At 43.2% G+C, this 15820-nt stretch overlaps 1 protein-coding gene across 1 annotated transcript in view; it reads left to right on the top strand.

Annotated features, from left to right (window-relative positions):
• dph6 (diphthamine biosynthesis 6) overlaps positions 1-15820 on the top strand; it is a 56954-nt gene that overhangs the window by 38567 nt on the left and 2567 nt on the right. Inside the window, exons 13-14 of the mRNA XM_028991982.1 lie at positions 7060-7305; positions 11471-11852. Of these exons, the coding sequence (XP_028847815.1) occupies positions 7060-7305; positions 11471-11852 (628 nt within the window). The remainder of the gene's footprint in view (positions 1-7059; positions 7306-11470; positions 11853-15820) is intronic.

The following is a 15820-nucleotide window of genomic DNA, read 5'->3' as shown; positions in this document are numbered from 1 at the left end:
TGGTGCCTCTTTTTTGTGCTGGAGTACAAAGTAAAGCAGTATTCTCCATTCACAGTATGGTGAAATAATATATAATTATAGTAGATAAATATTCATAAAATTTTACATTTGTAACCTTTACTTAGTGCAGATTACAGAAAACTAGAAAATTATTTTCACTTTATTATTACTTTATATATTTACTATTCTAAAATCATTGTATTTATTCTAATTATTTTACAATTAATTAAAGTATTTAAAAATTAAATAATGGCTGCAGTGGAAGCTGCTGTATTCACATTTGTATGATTATAAATATTTGCTTAAATACATTTGTAGAATATTGGTAAGTCTGTGAATATATTTATAAAAGCATCAGAAATCAATAATAATTTTTTTCTGCTCATGCATTTTACATATCATCACAGAACTCAAAATTCTTGGCTTAATTTGTCTAGAAATAAGTCTCAGTGCATGATAAATAGAAGCCATTTCATCTGGTCCATGCAGTCATACTGCCATCTTTTGAAAGAACGGGGAACTGCCACCCGAGGGAAATACTGCTGTTTGTTGTTGTTTGTCCTCATTTTATATTTACGGATGTCAGGGTGCCCACTCATTTTAAACAGCCCACTCAGCGTAACCTTGGTCTGTCCAAGTGGCCTGTGCCTATCTGCTAAATGATTGCTTGGTGGGCCGATGCAGTGGGACGGTCCTGTCTGCAGCCCCTGCTTTTCCGATGTGACAGGACTGACAGGCCACTGGAGGTCATGGGGAAGACAATGTGTACACCATGCTCCGTGTTCTCCTTCCTCTACAAAGGCCAGTTTTGCCACTGCATTGTGGTTTTTATATATATATTTTTTTGTTCATTTTCCCTTCTTCCCAGACCGTATTTATTTCTAGACGCTGCTGGTCCTGAGCATCTTATAGATTAGTCTATCACATCTTGGATGAGCATGAAATAACAGAAGGACAGGTAGATAAAGGTGGAGAAAAAAGAAGCACTGAGAGGAACAGAGAGCTAGAGAGGGAGGGCGGTGGCCACAGCTGGAGAAGGAAACGGGGGATGAAGGCTGTGGCTTCAGCATCATTCAATCAGACATCATGCCCCTCAGCTGAAATGGCAAAACCCTCGCGATTCTCTCGAATTAGGGAGATTAGCGGGAGAGCGCATAATGTGGGATGATGGAATTTGTCATAATTTGCATTGTCCTGGAAAGATCCGGTTTGATCGAGCGATGCATCGAGGAGCTTGTCATGTCCCACGGGCAGGTCATAGAGGAAGCTTGGCAGAAATGATTTTTGCGATATGTGCATCAGTCGTGAAAGCCTCACAACCAATTTGTCAAAAAATCTGAGGTCGAGACAGTTGATGGCGATGGGGCATTTGTGCCCTAACGCAAAGAGAAAATGTGCCCCCTTCTGCCCCCTTGGCACAGGCTATAGCAGCCTTTTCATCACCTTCAGCACTTATGCATTTTAAGCAATTCGGTTTATATAATTATTCAATATGCGTTTTTGTGTTACCATAACATTTCAGGACAAGTCCGTATGTTTTGTCTGTTTGTACTTTTATACACCTTATTAGCTAAAAATACAGATCTCTAAATACATATATTCTTGTTATATCAAATATTGTTTTTAGTGTTGTATACTGTTGTATAGTGTATAATGTGATGTGGGGTGGTGGCCCTTAAATGCTCCCCACTGACCTTGCTGAGATGCCCGTGCTGCCGACAGAGGAGAGTAATCAGCATAAAGTTGACACAGAGCGGACGTGACAGTGTTACTTATCCACGCGCCAAGCGGGAATGCGGGGCCCAGACGGCCAGGGAGTCTGGATCCTCTCACAGACCCTCACATTGGCGGCCGGTGTCATCCGCGCCCACCCCGCTTCATCCGTCCACCAGCTTGAACGTCAGCTCCTTGTTTCCCTCCGTCTGCGGGAAGGAGGTGCGGTGACGGCCCCACGTTGTTTTATTGTGTGTTGCTTTTCCTGTGACTGTGTGTGATCCCGCGGACTCTGAGGATGTTTAGCGAGGTCCCTGGCGGTGGCCTTCCTTTGTGCATTGCGTACGGCAATTTATGTCGCCGTTTAAGTAACACTGATGTTGTGTGACAGTTGAGCATGTAAGGGTTAGGCCTAAAGTAGAGCACAAGCACCAAAAAAAGAGGGCGAGAGGAAAAAAAAAATTCTGCTTCTGCAGCCTTGGCGCTGCAGAAAACGGCAACGTGAGAAAATCGGAGCTTCTCCTGAACATTCAGTATTTGTAGAAATTACAGTAAGTGTCAGTTGATGAGAACCTCCTAAGGGCGAAGCACAATGCGGGCCCATCTCTTATCGTTCCTGCTCGGAAACGTGATTGGCTTTGAATGCACTAATGCTGAAGGAACCCAAAGTCGGCTGGAGAAGAAAGATCCAAGGAGAGTAAAAAAAATGCCCTGTTGTGGTATTTTAGATAAGTTGCTTTTATAAATTTGTGTGTGTGTGTGTGTGTGTGTGTGTGTGTGTGTGTGTGTGTGTGTGTGTATATATATATATATATTATATAAAAAAGTATTATTCTCCATTGGAGTTCAAAATGGAGGATTATCGCTTCCGTTGTAATTCTCAGCCTCTCCGTTTTCCTGAAACAGCATCTCCCCCTATCCTAAATATGCTGTACTACACCTTCCAACACACAATTTCATTTTTATGTGTTATACTTAACATTCTAAAAAAAATACGGTATTGTGTGTGTTTAACTGGAACAGCACATTAGCACAGCATAACATTGAATATGCATTTGCGTCAGTATTCCTATGGTTTAATTATGCATGATTCATTCGGAATGTACAACCATTACCATATGATGCTGTTTTCCCTCACCATGTCCTTGGACCGAGTAAGAAACCTGACTGTTCATCAATACCGGGTCACTCTGACAACTGCGGCCCCCAGTTCAGCCATTATGCCTCTCTAAGCAGACACAGTGCCCTGTAACCATAAAAGCAGCTTTCTCCGGGGTCACACTGTCTCATGGCACAAATATGTAAAGTCAGACTGTTAGAGTTGTTGAAGTGTTGCAAGTGAATGCCATAAAATCCTCCGGAGCTCCAGGCTAAGCGAGAATTTACATATGGATCCCACCAAAGATCTTCTGGCTCTCTGACCATTTGACACACCAATAACTTTATGAAAAATGATTGCATTGATTGCAGGAAATAAAGGTTGATTAATAATGTTGCCAAAACACGAGTTCAATTAATGCTAAGGAGTGCGTCGACACATGTGATTCATTTGGGCAGCGAGTGGAAATCAGTTGAAATAAGTTCCAGAAGCCATTTGTCTTTTTTTTGGTCCATTTTTGTACAAATTCAGCAAGTATTTTTTACATGTATTATTTTAGAAGAATGGGCCATTGTATTGCCACTCTCTTCATAAGCCCCCCACACACTCCCTCTCTGTTTACTTCAGACCAATCACATTTGTAATTTTCCTGTTTTTGAAAACGGCCCTCGCAGGTGATGGGAAGTTAAATAAAATATGCAATAGTTTGACCCTAATGAATATTAAATGCTCCCTCCCCCCTCTGGTCCTTATAAAAAATGCAAGTGGCGTCGCAGCTGTTGATCAGCTTTTGGACACCCATGCAAATTGGACTGTCTTCCTTGTCAACATGGAAGATGAATAATGTAGTTGTGTTGTATGTTCAGGGACACACCACTGACAGACAATTAACAAGTTTGATTGGTGCACGGGCTCATTCTTTTGAACTGTTAATTTTATGTAAATTCTATTCCCCCTTCTCGCCGCTCTCAGGTTCACGGCAAAAGAACTGTGCCCCCCAGCCTACCCAGTGCTGCCGGTAACCTGAGCCGAGCCCTTAATAATTGATCATTACACACCTGCTTGGTGAAGCTATGGACTCCCCCCATCCCTATTACCAAAAGTCAAAGATAGGATTGCTGTGGTCCCCTTTTGATATTCAAATCCACAAATAAATGGGCCTTTAAAATGTAAAATGCCAGGGCTTGTTAAAAGGGATCGTCAGATCCTCGGTCCGACCTGATGTGGGATTCCGTGGCAGGGATTTGATCGCACCTGATGGCTCATAAATGGAATGCCAATGACGATTTGTTGCCGACGTCTCCGGTGTAGGTTGTTCCGGCGTAGATGTATCGCTCGCGCCTTGCAGGTAAATGATCCAGTGATTGATCCAACCGCTTGAAAGCCGGGACCCAACCTACCCCGTTCTGCCCTGCTCTTGCCACCCCCCCTGCCTTTACTCCCATCTACAGCACAGTCATTGTAATTTGGAGTAGCAGAGGCAGATGCTGAAGATTTATCAAAGTTGACAAGTGAACCCAGGAGCTATGAATCATGGGATACCCATATGATTATGGAAATGGATGTGACTATATGTCCCGCTCTAAGCTAAGATGTTTTTTATTGATATTCTCTGATTCCAACATACCAATTACTATACAGAATAAAAAATTGGCCTTTTTATAAGAGAAAATCCTTTAGAATTTTGAGTTGTGAGCAGTCGTGTCCTGTCGCATAGTTAGTTAGATTATCGGCCTCATTAGCTGAAGTATTGAGTGGGGGGGTGGGGTTGAAAGGATAAGACTAGAATAATGCCAGGGGTCCGCGCTTAACCTAGTAATCTGCCTTGGAAACGCGATACCCGCGTATGCATGTTAAGCAGCTAAAGACCTTGTTCCGTGGGACGTGTCAATTGATTGGGCCTAGTTTTGATCTTTGAAGAGGTCACACTGCACACCATCGCCCCCTCCCCCACCACCCCAGCACACGCACAGCCCAACGCCCCCCCCCGTTTGAGCCCCAATTAAGATTCTGTTTACCCTGGCCAAGGCGTGCTGACCACATTTTGATCTTTTCAGTTTGGTAGTGATCCAGGGGCGTCTCTGTAGACCTGACCTCTCTAAATGCCAGGTATTGTGCTGTCGCCCCTCTGCACACACAAATTGCATGGATTATTGGAGTTAAAAAGATTGAGCCAAGGAGCATCCCTTAACGAGCATTAATCTGGGCCTCTTGGTTAATTATCACATAGCTAATTATGCTAATGAATGGAGCAACATTTATGAACACACACAAAAAAAAAACTTGCTTTTGTTAATAGTTGTGAAACGCATATTATACGTGATAAAATAACATGAAAGGGTGCCACTTGTTAATTGACTCTGCTATTCAAACAAAGTGCTGTAATTGATGCCAATTTGAGTGTTACACCTCTGTGATACCCAGATTTGGTTCTCGGTAGAGTTCTGCATGCAGCTGAGAAAGAAAACGTTAGTCATAATTTCTGCATCTTGTCTTGCACAAGAGGGTATATTTCAGAATTTGATCAATAAGTTTGTATCACTTAATTTCAAGCCGCACAATGTCATCACAGGCAATTTCTCTGTTTATGGGTAGAGATGCATTCATCATTTCTGACATGTTCCCAAGCTGCCACTGTAGCCCACACCCCTTTCCAGCTCTGTGGGACTTTGTAATTGTGTTTCAAACGATGGATTGATTTTGGAGAGAGATTTATTCCCTGAAAACTAGGAGCATGTGCGGCAGCCTGATGGCCAAAGCCAGGCCATGAGAGAAATACTAACCCTGGGTAAAGAACTGCAGCAGAATCAAATCAGCCATAACTCAAGCTTTTTTGGGTTTGAAGTGGTGCTCTATAGAAACCCCAACCCTGGAAAACCCAAACCCGAGAAATGTCTGTCATCTGCACAGTGCCACCTGAAATAGACCTGAAACACCCACACGTCTCTGCAGTTACTCACCAGAGGCTTCAACGTGGTTCAAACTTGCTGGTCCTCGAGCCGACGCATCATCCCACTTCACAACACACCATAAATCATGGACTTAAAATTAAACAGAAGCTACAGAGTTGCTTTAACATGAGTGTATGTAAAAAAAACATATCAATGCTTTCTGGACTGTTTGAAACATCCCTATTGTACAACTTTAAGGGCCCCTATTGTGAACATTTCACTTTGTGAGATTGTTATATTAATATCTTTTAGCCTGTCTGTGGTCCTGCAATGGCTAGAAATGGCTATATGTATGAAGAGTGCTTTGGCCATTTTGCTTCACCGTTCAACAAGCAGAAGATGGTCTGATCTGGAATTTGTCCCCTTATGACGTCATATGGGGAAAGGTTACTCCCCTGTCTTATGCTTTGTATGCCCAAAGAATCTCCCACCCCTCCCATAAAAAAGTGACTCCACCGAGCACAAATATAATTTTTTAGTTCCGTCACACGAGACTCAGTGGTTACCAGTGGGTTAATTGAAAAACTTTCTGGAAAAATGCAGACACATCTTCCTGTTTGTGCCAAACAGGAAGTGTTGATGATGTCATTTCTGCAAATGCCTCCCCGCTTCTTTAGGCCTTCTCTCCTCCTCATCCCGCATCTCTCCTTCTCATTGGCATTTAAAACTACATACCAAAATGGTGCGTCCTGGAGAAATCTCATTGTGTGACTGGCTAAAAGTGGCTGTAATTATGCACCATGGCTGAATTTCAGAAAGATACATCAGATAGTATTAGGGGACCACTAAGACCTATAGAAAATTTGAAATAATAGGCGATCTTTAAGGTGATCAAGAGAAGCAGAAAAAAATTAGTTTTTGACATAACATCTTGTTATGTCATAGAGCCTTCAGTTTTATTCCAGTCAGAAAATAAAAGACTCATAAATGAGTGTATGTTGTAAAAATCTGGACTGGCAGTGCATGCAATCCCCAATATAGGACTACAATGATCCCTGAGGTGTTTTTCCATAACCCCCCAACAAACAAATGCTACCTTATCCACAAATATGTAATTTTTCTTTGATTTTCTATAATGAACTTACCGTCCCCACACTTTGCTCCCCAGGTGCATTTTATGGCTGCCCGCTGCTCACTGAGGTGATTGATTAAATGCAGATGACACACTTCTTTGTGTCATTGTGTGCTGTGCTTGCTGTGCATCAGTGACTGTGTAACACTTTCACTCCACTTTCAATAGACCAGGTGTACTCTGAAACAGTGTGTGTGGTTTATGTGATGCACGTGTTTCCACAGGTGGATGAGGCAGTGTTCTGCGCCGGCCAGATTGCGCTGCAGCCCTGCAGCATGCAGCTGGTGGCTGGCGGAGCGAAGCTGCAGACCCAGCTGATCTTCAGCCACGTGAAAAGTGTCCTGGAGGCTGTGAACTGCGTCCTGACCCCGGCCCACATCCTGCAGGCCCACTGCTACGTCACCAGACCCTGCCACATCCCTGCTGCTGTCGCCGCCTGGCAGAGGAGCCTGAGAGACGCCACAGATGAGGTGAGACCTCAGTTTCCCAGTAGCCTGTGGAGAAGCTTTGTGCTTCTCTCTACTGCCTCAGAGTGTTTCAAGGAATAGTTAAATAGTTTTAATTCCTAAAGGAAAACTAAATTATTACCCTCCATTCCCAGACTTCTTCAAGCAATTTGGTTTGTGGACATCAACAGAAGTGAATGCCTCAAGTTAGTAAGACCCATAGGGGAATAGAGCCATAGTGTGCAATGCTTTGTTCAGATGCTGAAGTCAAGTTTAAGTGTAAAGTTTAAACACTTTGTTGTCATTGCATACTTAGTACAAAAGTACAACGAAATTGAGGTCATGCCCAGCAGAAAGCCATAATCAAGAATAGAAGATTAAAAGGTAGTAACATCAAAAAATGATGCACATAACTGATATGTAACTAATGTAATAAAATAACACATAAATAAATATGTAATGAATACAAATCTGTACAGGAGTGTGCAACAGGCAAATATTAAATACATAATAGAATATGCTTATATCAAGAGTCCTATTCTGATTGAAAATAATCACCTGTGAATTTAAAACTGTAATTTTTCCAAATAATGTTAATTAGTCAAGTATTGAAATGCCAGCAGAGCTTCTCATTCCCACCTTGCGAAAGGAAGGGGAACCATCCAGAAGTGGCTGATATTTACCAGTATGAGCGCTCATGAAAACTTGATGATGTGGGACACACTGGTGTCTTTGATAATATGGAGCTTGGCACAGAAGCAGATGTCTTCCTTAGAGCCTGCCTAATCCTTGGCCCTCCCTTCCTCCACACACACCCCCCTGCTCCTCTGAGCTCTGCTGAACCCTCAGATCAGCTTATCCCTCCCACCACCCCTGCCCAACCCCCTGACACCAAATGGCTAATAAGGCCAGCAGGATCCTCAGCCAGCCGCTCCATCTCCACAATCAGTCCAGTTCAGGGGCCAGGACCAAGGGGAAAGGGAGGGAAAAGGATGGGCCTGAGAGACGTTCTGGTAAACTTCTCCACCTGTTCACCATCTTACAAGGGTCGGCATGGTCTGATGGTTCTAAAAGCGCACCTGGGGAGATCGAAAAGTTGCAACTGGAAGTCAACCAGTGGCTTCTGGCAGTGTCACATTATTTGTGCGAGTGGGTGTGGCGAGGTTTTTCTCCCGATCTGCCGTTTCATCCTCCCTTCGCTGAACGGCTGTCCCTGGGGTGGGGATTACACAAAGCGCCGGTGCCCATTTGAAGTGAGTGTAATGAGAATATTTAACGCAGGTCAAACAGAGATAACACAGCCCCCACGGAGAGGAAGAATACTTTACCCACGGTCCTGTTTCAAAACTATGCCAAATGCTCCTGCCGCCACAAAGGCTGGCTTTGTCACTGAGATGAGCAACATTAAATAATGGAAACGTTCGTTGTGAACACTGCTCATCAATGAAGGATAAAGGCTGCCATTTATTTTTTGGTTCTGTGTCTGTTTTTGAATGTATGCATGAATCCTGTGCCTTTCTTTTTATACAAACTGGCAAGAAACCAAAACCAGACTACACCAATTCTGATCTGCTGTACTTTTCATCTCTTTTTTTCTGTTTTGGGGTCATGTTAGAAAGTCTAGGAAGTCATAGATAACTGAAGAACATGCATACAAGACATTCTGATATTATTAGGAGGATCTGTGTGGGAGAATGCAAATGCCTAAAATGGCTTGGACCTTTAAGAGGGCATTACCCTGTCAGTTTTCTGGTCCAGTGTGAAAATGGCATATAGTTTCTAGAAATAAGCAAAGTGGTCTTACCATTCTAAAACAGGAGAACATTTATTTAGTGGTTTTCAGTTTTTTTAAGATGTCTTTTAAAACACAGTCTACATACATCATCCACTGAGGACAGTAATGCAATTAAATAAAAAATTGTGGCCAAAATTTTCACAAGCACATGCCTGAGTGTGTGTCTGTGTGTGTGTGTGTGTGTGTGTGTGTGTGTGTAAGCACAACCGTCAAAAGATTTCTTGTGTGCACCTCCAGCGATTTGTGGAACACAGTCAGTGATCAGTAGTGGCGAAGAGGGGAGACGCTTCTCTTCAAGCGGAAGATGTCCTAATGGACATTGTATGCGCAGATGCGGCGTGGCCATGTTGTTTCTGTGCCGTGGTAATTTCTCTAATCAGGTGGACAAAGAAGCTCGAGGGGTTAATTGGGGCCACGATGCAGGCGCTGTACGTGTGAAATACTATTTATGGAGTGTCGTGGCACAAGGTCATCCAGGGTGGGTGTGCATATGTGGGGTTGGTGGCTGGCTATTGTCCAGTTTTGTGTTATAATCAGCTATATTTAAAGTAAAGTATTTACTTATTTGTTTTTTTACTTTTAATTGGCAGCTAGTTTCCCATTCTGTTCAATTTAGTCCAATAGATCCAGTGTGTACCTGTGTTCCTTGATTCATTTAGATTAACCTGTTCCCTACATAAATGTTGGTGTTTATTTCTCACACTGTTTTTTTACTCCGGGAGCAATCCCCTCTCTCAGCCCCATGCCGCCCAGCATTCAGCCTCCTCTCCACCCAGAAGCCCTTTGTTTCTGCTCTGAAGGGGGCTTTGTGGAAGCGGCGTGGCTCAGGTTTACACAAGTGTCTGGGCGTAAGTGAGGCCGCGGCGCGTAGGAAGCTGGGGATATTAGCGGAGCGCTGGCCCGCAGTGCTGAGCGCCAGCCAGTCGATGAAGGCTTCCCGCTGGGCAGGAAATGTAGGGGAACTGCCTGAGCATCCAGGCCCCATCAGCTCCCTGCTGCTCACGGGCTTTACACCACTTCCTTATTATGGTGTTTACCACTCAGCCTTCACACCTCCCTCTCTCTTACCTCATCCCCCCCCCCCCACACACACACACACACACTCTCTCCAACAGCCACCGGATACTTTGTGGGGGGAAAAAGAGAGGGAGACATGGAAGGAAAACAAACGTGAGGAAAGTGGGGTCATCCTGAGAAGGGTATCTTATTCAGGTGTTCCATCTGTCTAGAAAAGGTGTAGATGGAGTAAATAAAAAATGGATTTCATTAAGGGGCGGGGGGATTCTACTCCAGGCACGCAGCTCAGGACCATATATCAGTGATTGTCTTTTACTTATTTTATTGAAAGGGTTTTGGATGACTAATTGTATTGGAGAATCTCAGACAGGTCGGTGAGACGTGGGGGAGACTAGTCAAAAAAGTTGTCACCGTCAAGACACTATTTGTGCTATTCTCTACATGAACACACACCCGCATAGTCACAGGGCTGGCCTTTAAGCCTGGCGAAACAGTGCTCCCATTCCCTCCCAGGTCTGCTCTCACAAGGCAATCACCCCCTCCAGAAGACTTGCCACGCCCGTTATGTGCTAATTTAACGTTTATCAAAACGAGCGAGATGTCTGTATCCTGTCATGCCACTCAAAAAGCAAACTTGATCCCCACGTGACCCCTGTTTTATTTTTTTGGGTTGTTGTCATACACCCTTCAAGAGCTGGGTTGTTGATAGACAATTAGGCCTTTACTGAAGTTTAATCTGGAAGTAAGTGCTGCATTCATGAAGGCGCTGGATTGGGTCGCGCGGGCCACGTCTGCAGCAGGGGACAAAGAGCCACTCGACCCCTTGTCAGTGATTTTCTTGCTCCCTCTCTCTCCCTTTTTCTGAGCGAATTTCAAAATAAAGTGTATGTAACCTGTCATTATTCTGCACTTACGAAGTGGGATGTAAGTGGATGAAAATTGATCCAGTAAATTGAAAAGGGGGTTAAGTGTTTTTGCCCTATCGACTCCACGCGAAATGACTATTTTATAAAACGCTCATTTCTCCCCCATTAGTAGATGAGACGGCTGCGCACAAATTATTTGAGGCCTACATTGTACTGTGAGGCAGCAGTAGGCATTTGAGAGCTGATAATGGCTTGAACACACACACAAAAAGATCTTAACTCTGCTGATTACATCATTTAAACCCATCATGGCCGCTTTCTAATAAATGTTTGGGGTGAAATTGTGTGAAACCACTGAGACATGTCTTGAATGTTTTCTTCTCTGAAAATGGCGGTTTAGCCTCTGCTTAACCACACTGTAGATGTTACAGTTTAGCATTTAGCATTTATTATTGTTCCATAATCATCAGTAGAAGACGTTATGAACTGACCCCTACCTTTTTTCTGATAGGACTGCTTTGACAAGATGAAGATGGAGTCCGAACCGCTGGTGATTGCCGTAGTACCCACCCTGCCCAGGGAGGCGGCAGTAGAGCTGCACATTGTTGCAGTCCTTGATGACCCTTGTGAGAGGACCTTCTGCAAGAAGACCAGAGTGGTTTCCAGTGCGTCCATTACATGCGAAAGGCTTCAGTCCAGCTGTGGCCGGTATGCCTCACTGTCCCTGGCTGTACAGGTGCCCAGTTGTGCGTCAGATACTCCTGAAGCACATGCCATACTGGGGGTTGTGGGAACCACCTTTCTTGAAAGCATCAGCATAGTGGACATTAGGCCGCTTTTCTGCCGGGCATTCTTCAAGCACAACCACACTCTGGCCAATGAGCTCAGTGCAGGTAAGCCAGTCAAAATGTTTTTTGTCCACTTTCATTTCATTTCCCTTTAATTTTCATATTGTCCCACAGTCCATACAGTGTTGTAGTTAACATTGTGAGGAGTCTCTGTTCTCTTTATGCTCCACTTCAGCTCAGTTGGGACCTCTGTTCTTTTTCTGTTCACATTATAGTTCCTCTGGAGCTCTGGGGCAATACCATGTGATCCGCTATGGCAAAGCTAGAGGGCACAGTAACAGCCAAAGTGCACCAGGTTTTGTGACTGTAATTCACGGGTTGTGTGAGCAATGATGTGCACTTAAAGAGAACTGAAACTAATGACCCATTTTGTTGGTGTGGAATTATTCCTGCCACCCAGAACAAACTCTTGAATAATCCCTAGTGCTGTACCCAGCAACGGTTTGAATATAGTGGCAGTGGTTGGTCATTTAATTTAGCACATAATTTTTTATTATCGTCACCATCATTATTGATATTATTGTTAAAAATAATAATAATATGTTTCATGAAATTTCAAAGCATATAGCATATTAGGCCATGCAGCCTAGTCTTATTCAAGAAGGTCAAGACAAGCATTCTGTTACCAAGAGCTATTCCAACTGGCAAAACATATTGACAATTGCGACATTTGGCTAACATAACTGATCATTTAACCATAGAGGACTGTAACCTTTATGAGAGACATTGTGACTATGATTGCTGCCATGTGACATTGTCCAGTTCCATATGCTCCACATTTCTCCAGATATGTCTATTGACTTGTCATTGGAGTGGAATCTGTTACATTCTCGTGGGGACACCCGTCCCCTCAGAGGCTGCCGCTGGCTGCCTTTACGGGTCAGAGCCCCTGCTCATCGGACAAAGCCTCCCAAAAGTCATGGGAGGGTACAGAAATATGTGGCACCTCCTGTGTTAGTCACTGCAGCACAGAAAGGTCACATTATGGCTGAAAAAACACAAGTCACGTAGACTCAGAACGTGATGTTCATCTTCATGTGATCCTTAGCTGACAGGTGACGCCTTTGGCATAGGCCTGCATAGTACTGACTCAGCAGGTTTTTGTATTAAAACAATACCTCCTCTATTAGGGCCCCATTAAAGATTTTTGGAGGCACTATATGATACTTTACACAATGGGTGTGTTCACAGATGTTCAAGAACGTGCAAGAACGTTAAAATAGCTTAGAATTTATCTGCATGTTTAAGTTTATGATGCCAAAGACCACCACTGCCCTAGCATATTGTTAGAAGAATATTGTTTATGTAACAATAATGCATATTTATTTTTTCATAGTTGGAAGTTGTGTTCTTGCATTGGGAGGTGCATGGTGCTGGCAGAGTGTTATGTGACTTAAATGGGTTGGTGAAGTGAAGTGAAGTGATTTGTCGCATGTGATACACGGCAGCACAGCACACAGTGCACACAGTGAAATTTGTCCTCCGCATTTAACCCATCACCCTGAGTGAGCAGTGGGCAGCCATGACAGGCGCCCGGGGAGCAGTGTGTGGGGACGGTGCTTTGCTCAGTGGCAACTCAGTGGCACCCTGGTGGATAGGGATTCGAACCGGCAACCTTCTGATTACGGGGCCGCTTCCTTTACCGCTAGGCCACCACTGCCCCAGTGGGGCACCACTGGTAGTAGCCTAGTGGGTAACACACTCGCCTATGAACCCTGTGCAAGACACTTAACCCTAAGTTGCTCCAGGGGGGACTGTCCCTGTAAGGGCATCTGATAAATGCTGTAAATAAAATAAAATAACAGGCTCTCAGTGTTAATATCATAGATAGCTCAGTGAATTGCATAATTTGTAAAAGATAATATGAAATCGACGCAGTTGCATGAGGATTTTAAAGTTTAGTGCAAGAGTGCACCTAATTGTGCATTCAATTCTCACAATCAGTGATATAGCTTTGTTTTTTTAACTATAAATTATACTCTGGTGTAGATGTACATTTTCCCAGTATGCCTCAAGCAGTGGGGCGGCTTAAAGGGATACACCACTGCATTTTAGCATGGTTGGCTTACGCTTCGCACGGGAAGCAGCGCTGCTGCGCTGTGCATTCATTTGGCCTTTCGGCCACATTGTGCACTCACCTCGGCCTAAATGAACAATTTTCATGAGCCAATGCCTGCTAATTATGCACTCGTTTACCGGTTAATTTGAAACAGTTTGAGATTTGCTGTAGCACAGCTGAAAAATAGCAGCTCTGGGCCCTTCCCCTGCTAAAAAGCTACTTAGACCCAGCGGGCGTTAGCAATTTTAACATAAAAGCTCCCTGCATCCGTAGCACCAATACTCCACTTTAGAATTATTTTTATATTCATGAGAGTTATCCATTGATTCACTGAACCAAAATGCTGTGCTCTGTTGAGGGGAGGAAAAACGTGGCTGGTGATAATCATTGCTTTTGAAAACATGTGGCGATTTGACAAAAGCTCTCTTTGAGCTGAAGCAGAATAATAGCTAGTACCCTTGGGTAGATGGTTTAGTTCCATTCCATTGGCCATGTGATTGCTATTAGGATTTGTCTAATGGCCGACGACCACTGGCGCTCTCTTTCTCTCCACCACTCCATCCGTAAGCAGGTCAGTCAAGGGTGAGAACGGCCTTTCTTTAAAGGGATAATTCAAGATTTCTCTCAACGCCAGTGTTAATTTTGACAAACATTTTACATTCAGCTGTACTCATACTTTAGTTTGTATGCCTGGATGTAGAGAGTGTTTAAGTCATGACTTTATGCTGTCAATAGGATGCTGGTTTCATGAGAAATCAGCAGTGTTGGTGAGTAATGTGTAACAGAGTTACATAATTTAACTACAAAACAAATTGTAATTATAATCCCTTACAGTTACTGGAGGAAAAGGTGTAATTAAATTGCAGTTCCTCATTGAAAGATTCATGATTACAATTTAAATTACATCTTTATTTTGTATACAAATCCTTGCTGATATATGAAAGAAAGAAACCGAAGTGATTGTCACACGTGATGCACAGCACACAGTGCACACAGTGAAATTTGTCCTCTGCATTTAACCCATCACCCTGAGTGAGCAGTGGGCAGCCATGACAGGCGCCCGGGAGCAGTGTGTGGGGACGGTGCTTTGCTCAGTGGCACCTCAGTGGTACCTTGGCAGATCGGGATTCGGGCTGCTTCCTTAACCACTAGGCCAACACTGCCCCTGTATATCTAATATGAGTGGTGTAGTGGGAATCATGGGAGTGGTATTTGTGTCAGCCAATCAGTGCTCAGTGCCCAATGACTATTAAAATCCCTGTGAAGTGGATTTTGTTAGTTGAATGTGAGGACTCACATATATATTTTTAATAAATATAAAATTAAATATAAACCTGCGGCTTAACTGTAGTGAAAGTTACATTTTCTTGCACAAAACAAAGCAGTAGTTTGTAACTGTATGATTTTACAGTAAAAGGAGGCCTGAATCCTGGCCTTGTTTGAAAAATTCAAAATGTTTATTTATATTTATTAATAATTTACAACTAATCAAATGTAATAAGTTTACATACGTTTACATACTTTCATATAGTATCTGAAATAGTTACAGTACTATTACAACTTTAATGTTTAAAACATTAAATCCCAGACTAATAAGTGAAAGGCATACTTTTGGCTCTGTCTTCATGAAGCAGTGACCCTCAAACTTTACCACTTTTAAAGATTAATTTTAATGCAGTACATGCAACTGTAACTTTTTTTGCATGCACCCTAAATGGGTTAAATGAGAGGACAAATTTCACTGTGTGCACCATGTGCTGTGCTGCTGTGTATCACATGTGACAATCACTTCACTTCACTAAATACAGAGACATGTTGAAATGTTTATAGCAGTGGTCATCAAACTTAACACATTGAACATTCACCAACCATAATGTTTGTCACAGACAGGACTGGTTCTTTAGAGTCTCATGTGACAGAAGTGATTAATAAAGCAAAATGTTCATAATAGGGG

The sequence above is a fragment of the Denticeps clupeoides genome, chromosome 1, assembly GCF_900700375.1.
Source record: "Denticeps clupeoides chromosome 1, fDenClu1.1, whole genome shotgun sequence".
Classification (NCBI taxonomy): Eukaryota; Metazoa; Chordata; class Actinopteri; order Clupeiformes; family Denticipitidae; genus Denticeps; species Denticeps clupeoides.
This window is presented reverse-complemented; position numbering and strand designations above follow the sequence as displayed.